This window comes from Eretmochelys imbricata, chromosome 2, assembly GCF_965152235.1.
Source record: "Eretmochelys imbricata isolate rEreImb1 chromosome 2, rEreImb1.hap1, whole genome shotgun sequence".
NCBI lineage: Eukaryota > Metazoa > Chordata > Testudines > Cheloniidae > Eretmochelys > Eretmochelys imbricata.
This window is the reverse complement of record NC_135573.1, coordinates 248,444,819-248,460,682: the sequence shown is the minus strand read 5'-3', so window position 1 is coordinate 248,460,682 and position 15,864 is coordinate 248,444,819. Positions and strand designations below refer to the sequence as shown.

Sequence of the window (15,864 nt, the reverse complement as noted above, 5' to 3'; positions counted from 1 at the left end):
ATACATGTGGTCAGACCAGATGAGGCTGGTTTTCACTTCTGGCTTTAAATTCTAACTCTAGAAACAGAGTTTCCTGGCTGCACTACATTTCCCATGAAGCAATGCAGTCTCTCCTCTGGTTGAACCACTGCAGTGTAACATGGGAGTCCCATGACTAATGTGCATCATGTAAGTGTCTGGCTAGGAAGCCTGACCCATTCAGGAAAAGAGGGGCAGCACCAAAACCGCAACTCCTATGATGTGTTATGGCTGCTCAGGTTGACATGGACACAATACAATGTTGAAGTGACTCATTATATAGTATTTTGATTATGAGCACATCAAAACACAATATTTTGACTCTTCCAAACTTTTCAGTCCATTAAAAATTTCAATAGTTTGCATTTTCATCCCTACTCAGGACAAAAACAGATGTCAAAATATCAGAATTTCCTATGGGATGAAAGTTCCCATTTTTGACCAAGTCTACTTAGAACCTCTCTCCTGCACCAAAACGTATTCTTCACCACGGTTGGGAAATGCAAAGGAGTGTACGAAACCAGAACCATCTAAAATGACATGCTTACAACCAGCACCATTCGTGGCTCTGCGGGATCCTGCATAACACAACCTTAGCAACTGTTGAGTTTAGACTTTAGACTAAACTCTAGATTTTAGAGTCTTATTCTGACTATAACACAAAACAAATGACTGAAAGTGATCATCAAATTTAACAATACCAGCAATGCTGGCATATCAGGGCAGAACAAGGTTTAGGAGCAACTTCAGATCTCTTGTTCTACAAGCAAGTAATTATCACAACCATCGTGAAAGCGACCTGCATAGGAGCCCAAGAGGTGAGGAAGGCTATATGCATTTTTTGTTTATCTAAGCAACTATTAAGCACAGAATATTTTGTTCTAGAATTTATTCACCTGTATTATCTTTATTCTCCATGAGATGAGAATAATAGTCATACTAAAATAAATTTAAGTATTATTTTATGGAGTATCTTACACTGCACAAGTTAATTTTGGTGGCAGTAAAACAACAATCAGGGAAGAAGGGCCGTTGCTCTGTTTTACAATCTGCACACTTAGATAATCAAAGGTAATGTTACACAAAATGAAGACTGCATATCTCAGTGTGAGATCTCTACCTGTCATCTACTTTTCATCCTTTTAAAATAAATAAATAAATAAATAAATAAATAAAGCTATGTTTCTTAGAGTGACACTTTTTCAGGTAACTACATATTAGGGCTATTTTTGTGTTTCTTTGTTTAACATTACTATATTTTATCTGCTAGTCTGCACAACTAATAGTTGTTTCAAAATGAGTTTCAAAATGAATAGAGGCAATAAGAAAATAGATTCACCCACTGGTTATATTCTCCATAATAGATCTAACAGCAGACTAGTCATTAAAATATGTTCTTCATAAACATATTTTCCAAATGCCCAACAGATCCACTACATCATTAATGCTAGTTCCTTTTGTATACTTTAATCTCCCACACCCAAACACAGGTGTCATAAAAGGAGTTGGACTTTTATTATTGTGCATTCATATTTTTTCAGGTAAAAGATAGTCTCCTTCTCATGAAAAATGCACAGGAAATGGCCAAACTATAAATGGTAGAAACTTATTCATTCTGAGAAAGAAGTCAGCTAATGCAGAAAAAAATCCAGTTTTTGTCAGTTTCATGTTCAGTTACGTCTTTTCCTATGCCCTACTGCAGCCCTGGCTAAGATTGGGCTCATGAAGTCTGAAACTCAGCAGGGATGGGTCTCATCAGCACTTTGACGGGAGATCTCCAAGTTGAATTTAAGTACTGCAAGAAGTGGTGGTTGCCATTCTACAAGTGACAGTTTTATTTCTGAAGGAAATAAATATTTCTGAAGGAAATATAATATTTCTGAAGGAAATATAATATTTCTGTGTTGAAGGAATACTCCAGCACAGGGTCAAGGGTATTGGATTGTTGCAGGTACAGTCTTTGAGATGAAAAATAAAAGCTCCTGACTACTTCTGGCCTATCAGAGCCTGGGGACTTTTTGTAAGACCAAAACGATTAGCTGCGATGCACTAGCCAAGTTCCATTTAGAGTAATTCTGTTCTGTTATCCCAAAATCCCCCAAAGCTCCATTAAAATGAAGTAATCTTCATATACTGCCTAAAACAATTATATAGCGTTTCTGTACATTTTTTAGAGTCTTCCCTCTCATGCCAACAGTGATAACATTTCAATGGTGGGAGCAGTGATCTTTCTCTAAACACAGCTTGTAATATTTGCAATGCTCAGGCCCCTCTACAGTGCCTTTTCCTCTACCTTTCTCCCTGTCTTTAGAGTTCAAATCGTAATACCTAGACATATTTTTTTACCAACAAGATTGTACATAGTTTGTGTCCATTCTACACAGGGAGAAGCAGTAGTAGTCTACAACAGTTTTGAAAAAAAACATTTAATGTGGTACATGCCCCATCTTATACTGGCAAAGGATCTACTTAGTGGTGCATTGGCAGCTTGCTATTACAAACTTGTTTAAAGGTGGTTCTGGTTAATATGGGTTCACCACCAACATTCTGAGGGCCTAAATACCAACCCATTAATGTAATTTCTTCAAATATAACATTTTAATTTTATTAAAGGAACACTCTCATAGTTTAAGTCCAAAATTTCTGCCTAACTCAAAATTGTTGTATTTTATCATGTTGAGGAATATCCTCAAGGATCAATGTCCTTCTCACACCATCAATCTATTCCTATGGGAAAGATGGGGATTATTTAGGGTTGTGGAAGGTAGAGGACCTTCCCAAAGTAAAAACTTTGTCCTCACCATGTTTGTTCTAGTTAATAGTTAACTAGCCTCAGACCAGTGCAGACATCTTTGGTGAAGCTGCTTATATGATCAGGGCCTACATTAAATAGACACACTTCATCATAGCCAGCTTCATGTGTTTGAGTATTTAGATTGACAGTTCTCTAGTGAATTACAATATCCACAAACAGTATCACCATAACAGTATTTGGCAAAACTTATTCACAAATGAACTGTGACTTGGGAAATAGAGAATAGGAAACCATAGTGGGAGTACCACCCACAGTGGAATGTATAAGCATCAACAAATGGCATAACAAAAATTGATCTCTTTCCAGTTAGTTGCCATCTGGTGATATTTTACAATATGAAGTTTAGGAGAAGAGATATTACATGCTGGCTCCAACACAAAAAAAGACTGAGGAGAAAAATTGTTAAAATAATACTTTGTTAAGACTCTGCTTTAAACAGACCTAATCATATTATATTCAACCACTTTCAAGCAAGACCTATTAAAATATACAATGTCTTGGATCTCTGAATTCCCTAGATTGATATCAGGGCTAGTGGGAGTCTGCAAAACACTGATGGAACTGAAAATGCCTAAATCCTCATTCACTCCAAAACACCTAAAGGAGCATGAACAGAGCTGATGGGGCTGTTCATGAGAGGGGCTTTGTCTAATGCACTTGAACTACCCTCAGAGTTCACTTGTGTGAAGACGATTTTTCAGCTGAAAACAACTTCTTAGCGTTATTCTAATAGAGGGAAAACAAAGATAATGAGATGAACAACAGCTTAATATTCAGTGTAGATCACTCTGTTAAAAGGGAATTAAAACGGTTAATTGTATGCCTGGACATGCACCCACTGGGGTCGGGTAATCCTTTAAACCACTAATTCATCAGGATAGCCCTGAGATGCATCTGTTTTGATTTACTTTATCTTCACTATACACACACACACGCCATTTTAGTTATTTCTTAGTAAGTGTTATATCAACCATGACATCTGCTACCCCTTTGCTTGCCTGCTACCCATTTCCACCACCCTTTCTTTGTTATTTGCCTTCAGATTATAAACTCTTCAGAGTGGGCATGACAGATGGACAAACAAAAATGCCATTGAGTTGAGTGTAGCACCTCGCTTTGCTTGGCTAACTTTAATACCAGATATAACGTAGTCATGGTGCTATGAAAGCTTCCCCTCGCTCCTTTTCCAAATGCTACTCAATCGTCACAGATAGCTGCAATTTCTATTGCTCAATAAAAAAGTGTTTGAGAGATTTACTCTGATTGCCACATAAGAATATGATTGAGTGATCTTAATGTCCTAGTCTATTGACAGTCGATAAGATGGAAATACTACAAAATATTACTAACTTTATTTTTTTCCTTGAAATCTCTGATTTCAACATTGTCATGCTGATTATTAATAAGTCATTTTTCAACCGTCATTAGTCAAGAGGAACATCTGCATATAATCCAAGGTACACTAGGTATGCCAAAAGTAACATTTTTGATAGACAGATTTTGGAAAGCATGAAATTGCAATTAAAAATTAGGAAGGGATGGAAATGCACAATTTTTTTTCACAGAAATCTTCTCTCATTGCAACCAACTCCAACTATATATAACTTTAAAAACAGACTGGAAACAATGGGCCTGATCCTGTTTCCATAGAAATTAATACGAGTTTTACCATCCACTTGAGAATGAATATAATTAGGCTCAATATCTTGAACATTTTAATCATATAAGGACAATTGGACCCAGAGCTGCAATTTTATCACTACTGCCTTTCTAAAAATCTCTCTTCTGTCTGCCATATTGTTATAAATCTCATTTTTTTTAAAATCACTTTTCCTGTTAAGCTTTGTGCATAACTGGAGGACCTAACATTTTCATATTTGTAAGGTTCAGTCCTTCAAAATGCTGAGCTCTCTGTCCTCAGTCCAACAAAGCAAGTAACTACGTACTTCGTTTTAAGCAGGAGAGCAGTCTCAACTGCAATGGGACTACTTGTGCACTTAGAGTTTAGTCACATTTAAATGCTTAACTGTATTGGGGCCCCTAATGCTCAACATTTTGCAGGGCCTTCCCCTTTGTTTGCTACAGCTGGAAAAGACTGAAGATGGGTAGAAATGTCCATGGGTCTAAAATATGGTTTAAATAAGGTAATCTTTTGCAGTATTTTACATTCCTTCATTTGTTTTAGCACTTCAGTAAAATGAACATGTATTTCATCTTTGCAACCACTGTGGCCACATCAGACCTTGTTCTTCAAGGTGCCCATGCATCGCACATCCAATCCACAACAGCTGAAAAACCATCAGTATTGCCAGTTTTATCAAGATTCTTGCAATTTTTCATGTATTTCCTGAAGCCCTAACTCCTGGATAAGGAGACTGCATAAGAATATCACCTTTCATTTTAAAAAGAAAGTAAGTTTCTAGCACTCATGGTTATGGAGAAAAGCTTGAAAACTTGAAGCCAGCACACCCGAAATGCTGAAACTAGAAAGCATATAAAAAGAACCCAAAATTAATTATTTAAAAAAAAATCTCATGACTCTGATACCACTTTCATGATTTTTGGAGGCGTGACACATGATTTTTGAATGCTCGAGATTGGCAATGCTGCACCATATACCCTTGATTTCTTCTCTCTGCTCACATCTAATTCTATGGCCAAAAAAAACAAAACAGACATTTAATTCCTAACTTCACAATCCTGTTTTTATTTTTTTTTTTTTTTTTACTTAGACCATTTGTTTTGGCTTCACATCTTTAATTCCTACTCCATGTAGTGGGGTGAGGGAGGTTCACCAATGAATGCTTCTCAAACAGGTGGAGAGGGGTCTCTATTACTTGACGTTGGTTGTAATAAACCAAGAGATAGCCAGTGGTTCTTGTGAATACATAGATGTGGAGGAGGAGAGAGGGCTGGTGAGAGGGAACCTGGTCATATTTAGTAAGGGCTAGATGGAATCTGGCTCATGTTATTTCAGGTAAGGTTCTGCAATATCAAAGCAAGCCCTGAGCTATACTCCGGTATGAAATGGATTAAAAGCAACAGCTAATATATAACATATTGCATAATCAAAATTAAAATTCTACAGACCCACCTTTACCAAGACAAATATAGTGTAATTAGATATTTTTAAGACTTAGAAAACAAACTCAAATTCCCTGGTGGTGATTTAGTTGAACTAATTGGTTGTCACCCTCTGAAGCCACATTTTAAATTCAGATCTGAGCAAAGTAAAACAAAATTAAAAATCTTACTCAACCAGCCATACAATCGTTCCCTATCAGCTCCATCTCCAGTGGACTTCCACATCATAATTTCATGTTAATCAGTCACAGTGGTCAAACTTTGTACCAACCATGGTGTGTGACTGAGCAACACTCGCCTCATCAGAGATGTCCCCCTTCACATAAGGGTGGAAACGTACTGCTAATGAAACATGAGGCAGCCTATGCAGCACTTACACACTTAGTGTGTCTAGCTGGACTGTGACTAAACAAAAGACCTGGTTCCCCCTATGACCCACTGAAACTCTCATAGACTCTCCTAGCAAACTGGTTTTACTCTTTAAAACTTGTGAAGGAATCTGATTTATAAACTGATTTTGATCTTACGCAAAATGTTATTTGATAAATAATTCTTAGTATTTCATTAAGAGGCATTCTGCATCAGTGAATTGTCATTAGTACCAATAAAGCATGTTTGCACTAAATGAAAAAAAAAATACGGAGAACAAGATACTGTAATTTCCTATAGCACGCTTTATTTTTCAAAACGGATGGGTTCCATAAAGCTAAGCCTCTTTAATCACCTTATAAACATGATCCTAAATTTAATAATTATTTTATAAGATAAATATTATTCTTCTTCTGAACAGTATAATGAGTCTTACCATGAATGCTGCAGTATATAGAGGCTCATTTATGCTGGTTGGGATAAAAATATATATTACCATCTAAAGAACTGAAACTTACATTAAAAAGCTCAATAGTCATCCACTCATATACACTTCCCTTTCCTCCTCTTCCTGCTTCCTCTTTATGGACCCAATCCAGCACCTCTTCTCTCAGGTTCCCCTTCCTTCTACTCATTCCCTCCCTGGCCTTTCCTCCTGCATTTGAGTCTGTCACTCTTACTCCAACTTGCTGTTTATTTCTCTGCTCTGCTCCCTTCAACTTCTCTTTCTGGAATGTCTGTTTCATCTCTAACAAATCCCATGCTGTCCATTACCCTCATTTCTCACCCCTTTCCCTCACTTACAATCACCAAAGCCTAATGGTCTCACAATAGATTTGGGTCTAGGGCTGCTGAAAGGCCCATAGATTACTTTACTTTCTCCCCCCCCACACACACACACACACACTACTTCCCTGTTGTGGCAGGACTCCCCTCTTCCTCTTCCCACTTTCAAACCTTCCCTTTAACTGTGATTTTGAAACAACAACATCATTTCTCTCTCTCTTCCCACCACAACTGCCATAATCTACACCCAACCCCTGAATCCCCTTTACCACTTCTCTTGGCCTCCAACTACGGACTGATGCTTCCCATCAGTTGGAATCTCTCAACGTCATTTTCACCACACATGATTCACTTCAACTTCTCTGTTTTAGTGCTCCCCTCTCTCTGACCACCACCTCCGCTCCTCACAATGGCTTCCCACTTACACCTGTCTTGACATCCTGTCCATTGCACAATATGATGCACAAGGGAAGGAGGAGAATTTGGGGAATGACAGACTACACCTCAGTCCCTGGAAAAATTATGGAGCAGGTCCTCAAGAAATCCATTTTGAAGCACTTGGAGGAGAGGAAGGTGATCAAGAACAGTCAACATGGATTCAGCAAGGGCAAAAGCTTTAGCAAAGCTTTTGACACAGTCTCCCACAATATTCTTGTCAGCAAGTTAAAGAAGTATGGGCTGGATGAATGCACTATAAGGTGGGTAGAAAGTTGGCTAGATTGTCGGGCTCAACGGGTAGTGATCAATGTGTCCATGTCTAGTTGGCAGCCAGTGTCAAGTGGAGTGCCCCAGGGGTCGGTCCTGGGGCCGGTTTTGTTCAATATCTTCATAAATGATCTGGAGGATGGTGTGGATTGCACTCTCAGCAAATTTGCGGATGATACTAAACTAGGAGGAGTGGTAGATATGCTGGAGGGCAGGGATAGGATACAGAGGGACCTAGACAAATTGGAGGATTGGGCCAAAAGAAATCTGATGAGGTTCAATAAGGATAACTGCAGGGTCCTGCACTTAGGACGGAAGAACCCGATGCACAGCTACAGACTAGGGACCGAATGGCTAGGCAGCAGTTCTGCGGAAAAGGACCTAGGGGTGACAGTGGACGAGAAGCTGGATATGAGCCAGCAGTGTGCCCTTGTTGCCAAGAAGGCCAATGGCATTTTGGGATGTATAAGTAGGGGCATAGCGAGCAGATCGAGGGACATGATCGTCCCCCTCTATTCGACATTGATGAGGCCTCATCTGGAGTACTGTGTCCAGTTTTGGGCCCCACACTACAAGAAGGATATGGATAAATTGGAGAGAGTCCAGCGAAGGGCAACAAAAATGATTAGGGGTCTGGAACACATGACTTATGAGGAGAGGCTGAGGGAACTGGGATTGTTTAGTCTGCAGAAGAGAAGAATGAGGGGGGATTTGATAGCTGCTTTCAACTACCTGAAAGGGGGTTCCAAAGAGGATGGATCTAGACTGTTCTCAGTGGTAGCAGATGACAGAACAAGGAGTAATGGTCTCAAGTTGCAGTGGGGGAGGTTTAGGTTGGATATTAGGAAAAACTTTTTCACTAGGAGGGTGGTGAAACACTGGAATGCGTTGCCTAGGGAGGTGGTGGAATCTCCTTCCTTAGAAGTTTTTAAGGTCAGGCTTGACAAAGCCTTGGCTGGGATGATTTAATTGGGGATGGGTCCTGCTTTTGAGCAGGAGGTTGGACTAGATGACCTCCTGAGGTCCCTTCCAACCCTGATATTCTATGATTCTATGATTGTCTTGATTCCACTATGCTTAATTTATATAGGAAACAGGTAAATAGCTGCCTTCTGTCTTGTCTGGGAGGGAACCTGTTTCTCCCTGTTTGGCCACAGACTTTAAAACTTAATATAATTAAGTATCCATATTTCCTCATATAGTGTTAATACATACATTTCACAGTGATATTAATCACCAGTGTATCATTAGATTTCAGATCTATGCATTTATTCTCACTCTATGCACTTTTATAATAAAGTAATATTGTACACAATCAGTTGATTCAATTGCTTATCACTTTAGACCTCCACTCTTTAGAGACCAGTAAACCTGGGAAATTGATTTTTATGAGGGTAACCCTTCAAAGTAAAGTTTATTAAAGCTGTTAGGAAGACAACATGGAGTCTAGTGGTAAAGGAAGCTTCATGCTCTTCCTTCCCCACTTGTTAGCTTAAATGCAAATTGTTCTGTTTCCTGCCATCTCCTTTCCCTACTGTCTTGATGGTCCTGCTTACTACTTACGTGCAAATATGGAACTTCATTGCCTTTGCCTGAAGAACAGGCCAGTCAGAGATTCAAATTCAAATTCCTTTGTCTATGTGGGACCTGTTTACCAACTCCCCAACAGGCCGAGTTTAAGCACACTTTAGTCATATTTTTAGTATATACCCATATCTCTTAATACCCACCACGTACATATATCACTCAAAAATATTTGATATTAGTTTTCAAATGTCACCTCAATGCATATTTTGTACAAAATGATTACACTAGTGTGTAGAGTGTGAATGCAGGGGTGCTCAGTGACACTGGGGCATTAAACCCCTTTCCCCAACCCTGTCCCCCAGAGAAGAGAGAGTTACTGTAATCACTGAGTCAATGGCATGCCACCCACAGGGGCCCAGAGGTGGGCTGAAGACCCTTCCTTTTGTGGGGATGTTGGACTGTATATATTTTGTTTAACTCTGTTATCCCAGAAGAGGGTGAACCCAAATAGTAACCCAGCCGGAGGGCCACGTTGCTATCTACCAAAAGGTGGACCACCATAGCGTTGGAGTGATTGCTGGTGAGGGACACTGGGAACAGGAGAGAGCTGGGATACAGTGACCTAATCACTAGAAAGCACCACTGGTAAGCCCAGTCCCCATCACAGGTGGGTTTGGTAATGTTAACACCTGTCCACTAAGTACTAAACTGAGATAAATTGATTTGCCATCCCGCAATAACTAGCCATCAGATGGCAGCAACTTTCAGCCACTACTAATCCTAGGTTGAACTCAAACCACTGACCAAAAAAACACTGTATCCTTTCTTCAGTCTTGTCAGCCATTCAGTATTCTTGAAATTTAAGAATCAACGTTTGGATGTAGAACTAATTCCATATTCATACAGACCCTCCTCCTCCCTCCCTCTCACTCTCTGTTCGGGGGCAGGGGAGGAACCCAAGCCCCTGATCTGGCAGTTATTCGGCACGTGCTTAACTTTACTCATATAAGTAGTCCCGGGACTGAATCCCAAGTCAGTTTTGTTTAGCACAGCGTTCTTTGTGAAACTTATACAAATAATATGCAGCACTATCTAATAGTCCATAAGTTAATGTAATCAGTTTCTACCTACCTACCATTTTTAAAATTAACCTGCAACTGAAATGAAATGTTCATTCACTGTATGTGACAAGCATGAATGGAACCTACAGTTACTGCTTTATCAAAAAAAGGATCTTTCCTACTTCTTCTAAACTGAAATGCTGCCACATAAATTACAGTCCATTTGATCTTGGTTTATGTTTACAACAAATTTTGATAAAATAATTTCCATAGCACTTTGAAGGCAACTGTTATTATAGGGCACATGGAAACAATTGTTTCCAACAATTTATTTTCCAAAACAACACTGATTTATTGCAGTCATATTAGAGAGCTAAAGATACAAAAACAGAACTCAAGTTTATAAACCACAGTAGAACTACATTGCTACATTCAAAATACATCATAAAATATTAACTTTTTTTGCACAAATAACCACATCCATTTTACTGCAGTTCATAAGCATCACCTTCTGCAATACAGAAGTATATTTTAAGTCACCATATCTAAAGTAAAATTAAACATAAAACTACAATTACTTAATACCAATATTAAGGTGACTGTACTCACCTTAAAGTACTGAACTAAGTTTAATGTTTTAGTACAAATAAATCATCTCTTCAATGTAATAGTGTAATAAACAATACTGACAATTTCTTTTGTTCCCAAGTTTCCCATAGCATCTAAGTCATCTAATATGAAAATCAGATCCAGCTGTATCTTTTTAAAAGGGACACCATCAAATTGAAACCAATAATTCTGTATGAAAATGTTGTACCTACTATAGCTATAAGCAACACCCAAGATTAAAAACTGCTTGATTTATGTATTTGAAAACATGCTGTGTACAGCCAATTTTACTGCTTCTCCTGTGCAGTTATTTAGTAAGGGAGAAACTGCTAGCCGAAAAGATCAATATTACCACCAGTAGGGGAAAAGAAAAAAATGTAAAAATTCTAACAGAATTAGGAAACAAAATAAGGATATATTGTTTGTAGGCTGCTCTGTCAGAAATGGTTATTTGTGTTCTTGTTTTTTAATATAGTTCACCACCAAAAATTCAAGTTGGCAGTGTCCTTTTAACATTATAAGGATTAATTTAGAATATTAAACTATCAGCTCTATTTTTAATCAGTCTTCTGAACACAGTATCTATACTGGATACAATGTACTCAGCTGTTTTCTTTCTCTCTGAAACTGAACACCTTGTTGGAAAAGATAAGACCATCTCTTCTTGGCTAAATCTAGTTTTTTTGCCATACATTTTCACATTTAGTTGCATGAAAAATGCTACAAGTAAAGAAGTATTTTAAATGTCAAGAAGCAGTAGCAGGCAGTATGTTCTCTTGCTGATAATGGTATCTTATAAAAACATATTCTTACAGGAACGACTTGCAATAGTATGTGCAATATGGGGGCAGAGGAAGGAAGATGTACAGATCTAATATTTTATCTTGCCTTTTAACTTGTTAATCCCCAACTTCTCGAAACAACCATGTAGGTATTTGTTATAAAATAGATAGGTGATCATTTGAAGATGATCATTTTATTGTAATTAATAACTTATACAATCATTTTGCACACAAAAATGTCCTACGAGGTTCTGCAAGGGTGTATATTTATATTTATGAGTCAGTCTATAGTGAGACTTACTGGATCACCTACTAAATACAAACTAAATATGATTTTTTCTATAGGTACATTGTTTTTAAGTGGACTCCAACATTTATTATAGCGGTTGTATAGTGCATCTGTGTATATTTGCACTACTGTGTGTTAAGAAAGTGGGACTGTGTTGAAACAGAGGAAAACAAATGTATAACCTCCACGGCAACCAAAAAACTCAGACATCTTGTACAATGTTACATTTGTTTTTCTTGCAGTAATTGTTGCCTACAATAGTACAAACCCTCCATAAATTAGTAAAAATTAAAGTTTTGAACTCACAATTAACAAGATACTGAAATGATGTTCCAGAGAGTGATTAATAAAATTCTAAAAGGATGGGAGATTTTAAAACTGTTTCCATACCCAGCAGTGCTAGAGCCATTTATTTTCCTGGCTTTTCTGAAAGGCAATAGAGCCTTTCCTCCTTTTCAAACAGATCCATACTTTCAAACTTCTTGTGATTTCCCAAAAGATTTTAAATTTATGTTCAGGGCACCAGGAACCAGAAACTGAATTGTGTCAAGAAGCAGAATGTAAATGACTGCATTCTTAAAATAAAAGAAAATACTAAGTCAGTCAATATCTGAAGATTTTGGACACAGGCATTCTTCCCATGAGGCCATGAAGAGTGGGCTCCATGACTGAAACAACTGAGGATGCTGCTACTATCTTCAGTCCAAAATCCTTCTCCCTAAAAAACGTACCTCACCAACCCCCCTCACAGCAAGCACTTAATGTTTATTCTCTCTGGCTTGAACTGAAATCATTAGCTTCATTTTTAATCCTTTTTAACAGACAATATTAGCATTAGGAAAACTGCACAGTTTGCTTTGGAGGGGTTCCTCTGTTTTTAATTTAATTGTTTTATTATAGAAAGGGGTATTTCTCAGAGGAAGCTAATTTACCTAGCATTCTGATCCCACTAACCAGTCCAGGCAGCCACTAAAATGATGCCAAATGCAAAACTCTCCAAGTCACCACCACCTTCTTGCAAGGTGAGTCACTGTAGGAAGCTGTAAGTCAGGGTGACTGTTTGGATAGAGATCATTGTGGGTAGCTTTGATTGGGATTTAGTTACCAGAGTTTCAGTGAAAGGAGAAGGCTTGTTGCGATGGGGTTTGGATAAGAAGATTTAGTGTTTAGCTGCAGAGCATGAGGTTAGTTGTAAGAGCATCTCTGAGTAGATTAGGGTTAGTGTTGGGGGTCTCATGATTTGGGGGAGCTGAATTTAGGGAATTCAAGCGCAAGGTTTAATGCTTGCAAGTTCTCTGTGGGAGGTTTATTTAAATGGAATCTTAACAACAGGGCTTAGTTTGAGAAGGTCTCAGCAGGATAACGCTTTTTGATGGTCTTCATGGGATATTGTTCAATAGTTTGGGGGCTCTCCATGAGTTAAGCTTAATGTGGGGTTCAGTATTGTGTCAGTGGGTGGGTTAATTTTGGGTATCTCAGTGGGGGGTTGTTTGGGAATTTCTTTGTATAGGGATCTCAGTATGGGTTTAAAGCATGTGAGGGGTTCAGTGCAATGAGTTTAGATTTTGGGAGAGTAAATATATGGAGACCTTGGTGCATTTAGTTTGGGGTGGGTGGCAGTGGGGGTACTTTTAATTTTGGGGGCTCAGTGATGGAAGGTTTCAGTGGAAGTTTTATGTCTGAGAGGGGGACTCAGTGAGATGAATTTAGTTGGAGAAGGCTCTGTTGGGGGGGAGGGGTGTCCCACACTAATGGTCTCAATAGGTTGAGTTTGGTAGGGGTCTCAGCAGGATGAGATTAGTTTGAGGGGGTCCCATTTAGTTGATCTCCGTGGCTGAATTTGATGAGGAGATTAGGGAACTGGTGTTGGGGATCTCTGTGGGAAGCCTCAAATGAATGGTCTCAGTGGAGCGAATTTAACTGCAGGGGATCTCACATGAATGCTCCCAGTGACACAAGTAGGCACATTGGGAAGCTCTCACAAATACTGTTGGTGGTGTAATCTCTGTTCAGATGGATTTCACCTGAAAGCCCTCAGTGGGGAGGTTTCACACAATGGTCTTACTGGGGTGGGTTTGGCAGGAGGGTCTCTGGGGTGGGGCGGATCTCACAAAATGGACTCAGTGGGGTGGGTTTGGCAGGAGGGTCTCTGGGGATCTCACACAATGATCTCAGTGGGGCCAGTTTGGCAGGGAGATCTCACACCATGATCTCAAGGGGGTGGGTTTGGAGTGAGTCTCTGGAGACCTCACACCATGATGAGTCTGGCAGTTGGCTCTGCAGCGGGGGGGAGGGCAGGTTTCATGATACTGGCAGTGGGGTGAGTTGCGGGGGTCTTTCATCCGACTCTGAACCTGGTGTGTGGGGAGGAACTGGGGGGCTGTCACACACCAGGCTCACAGCAGCGTGGGCTGGGGGCTCTCACAGGAGGCGCTTGACGGGAGAGGGCTGGGGGCTCGTGCCGAGGGGCTGACAGGAGGCGTCCAGCGGCCGATGGGCTGAGGGCGGGCGCTCGGCGGGGCGGGCTGAAGGCGGCCGGGGGGCTGAGGGCGGGCGCTCGGCGGGGCGGGCTGAGGGCGGCCGCGGGGCTGAGGGCGGGCGCTCGGCGGGGCGGGCTGCGGGGGACTGTCTCCCGAGGCTGCCCCGTTTGCCGTCGCCGGGCAGCCCCGCTCACCTGTGAGACCCCAGCCCCCTCCCGCTCCACCCGGCCCGGCCCCTCCTCTGCGGCCGCAGCACTCACCGAATCTGGCCGCGGCGGCAGCTCCGGCTCGGGCGCGCGGGAGCTGGCTGTGCGGGGCGACGGCGAAGACCAGCAGCAGCAGCGGGAGCATGGAGCCGAGCGCCCCCATCATGCCTGGCCCATCGCAGGCGGCTGCCCGGTCCGCTCCCTCCGGCGCTCAGTCCATGCTGCCTCGTCCGGGCTGGCGTCGCTTCCCGGCGGCTCCCTAGATCCGGCAGCAGCTTCAACACCCAGGACAGCTACCAGCGCCGCCCGCCCCAGCCGGCCCCTCCCCGGACTCCCTGCCAGGCAGGCAGCGGGAGGGGGAGCCGGCGCACAGGCGCCTCCTCCCTGCACATGAATGAGCTCCGCGCTGCAGCTGCTTCTCATTGAGCCCCACGGGCCAGGGCTCCCGCCCCGCCTCCACCCTGGACTGGGGTTGAGGGGGGCTCCCCCGCCCACCCCTGCTCCCCCCAGGACTGAGGGAGGGTGGGCTTCCCTAATTGCCTCTCCCCACCCAAATGCTTCTCAACCCTCTCTGAGTGAGGTTCCCTATCAGCAAAAAATTGGTGCCTGCAAGGTGCAGGAAAGATCAGGTATTTAAAACAACAAAAAGGGGCCTCAGGGTGAGATGAGGCTCAAACGCCCTAAAATATCAGTTTCCCACCATTACCCACAAACACCCTTGACAGTTTGATCTGCTGCCAGAAAGACATGTTTCCTTCTAGTTTCCTTTCCCCATTACTAATGATATGATTTTACAGCATCCAAACTGCTTCCCTGAAAAAACTAAAGATAGTTAGGCCCCTCCTATTGGGTTCCAGGCTAAAGGACCCTTCCCCAGCCTATGGGGAGGATCCACTGGGCCCGGGACTCAAGTAATTATGGGGAACAACAGAAAAAATAACAAGGACAGATGGTAGGGTCAAAAGTAGGGAAATAGGTCCCTGCCCCACGGGTTAGGGTCTCTCAGACGCACTTCTCCCCCTCCCGCCCCCAACAAATTTTTGCCCAGTCTCCCCTTCCTCCTGTGGGCACTGCCAATATTTTAACAACGGTTCCGACCAATATTGCCCTTTCCCCATCTCTCCCCCCCCCCC

At 41.4% G+C, this 15,864-nt stretch overlaps 1 protein-coding gene across 1 annotated transcript in view; it reads right to left on the bottom strand.

Annotated features, from left to right (window-relative positions):
* Positions 1-15,022, bottom strand: part of PTPRN2 (protein tyrosine phosphatase receptor type N2) — a 1,032,194-nt gene extending 1,017,172 nt beyond the window's left edge. Inside the window, exon 1 of the mRNA XM_077809485.1 lies at positions 14,786-15,022. Within this exon, the coding sequence (XP_077665611.1) occupies positions 14,786-14,897 (112 nt within the window). The 5' untranslated portion in view covers positions 14,898-15,022. The remainder of the gene's footprint in view (positions 1-14,785) is intronic.
* Positions 15,023-15,864: the final 842 nt, after the last annotated feature.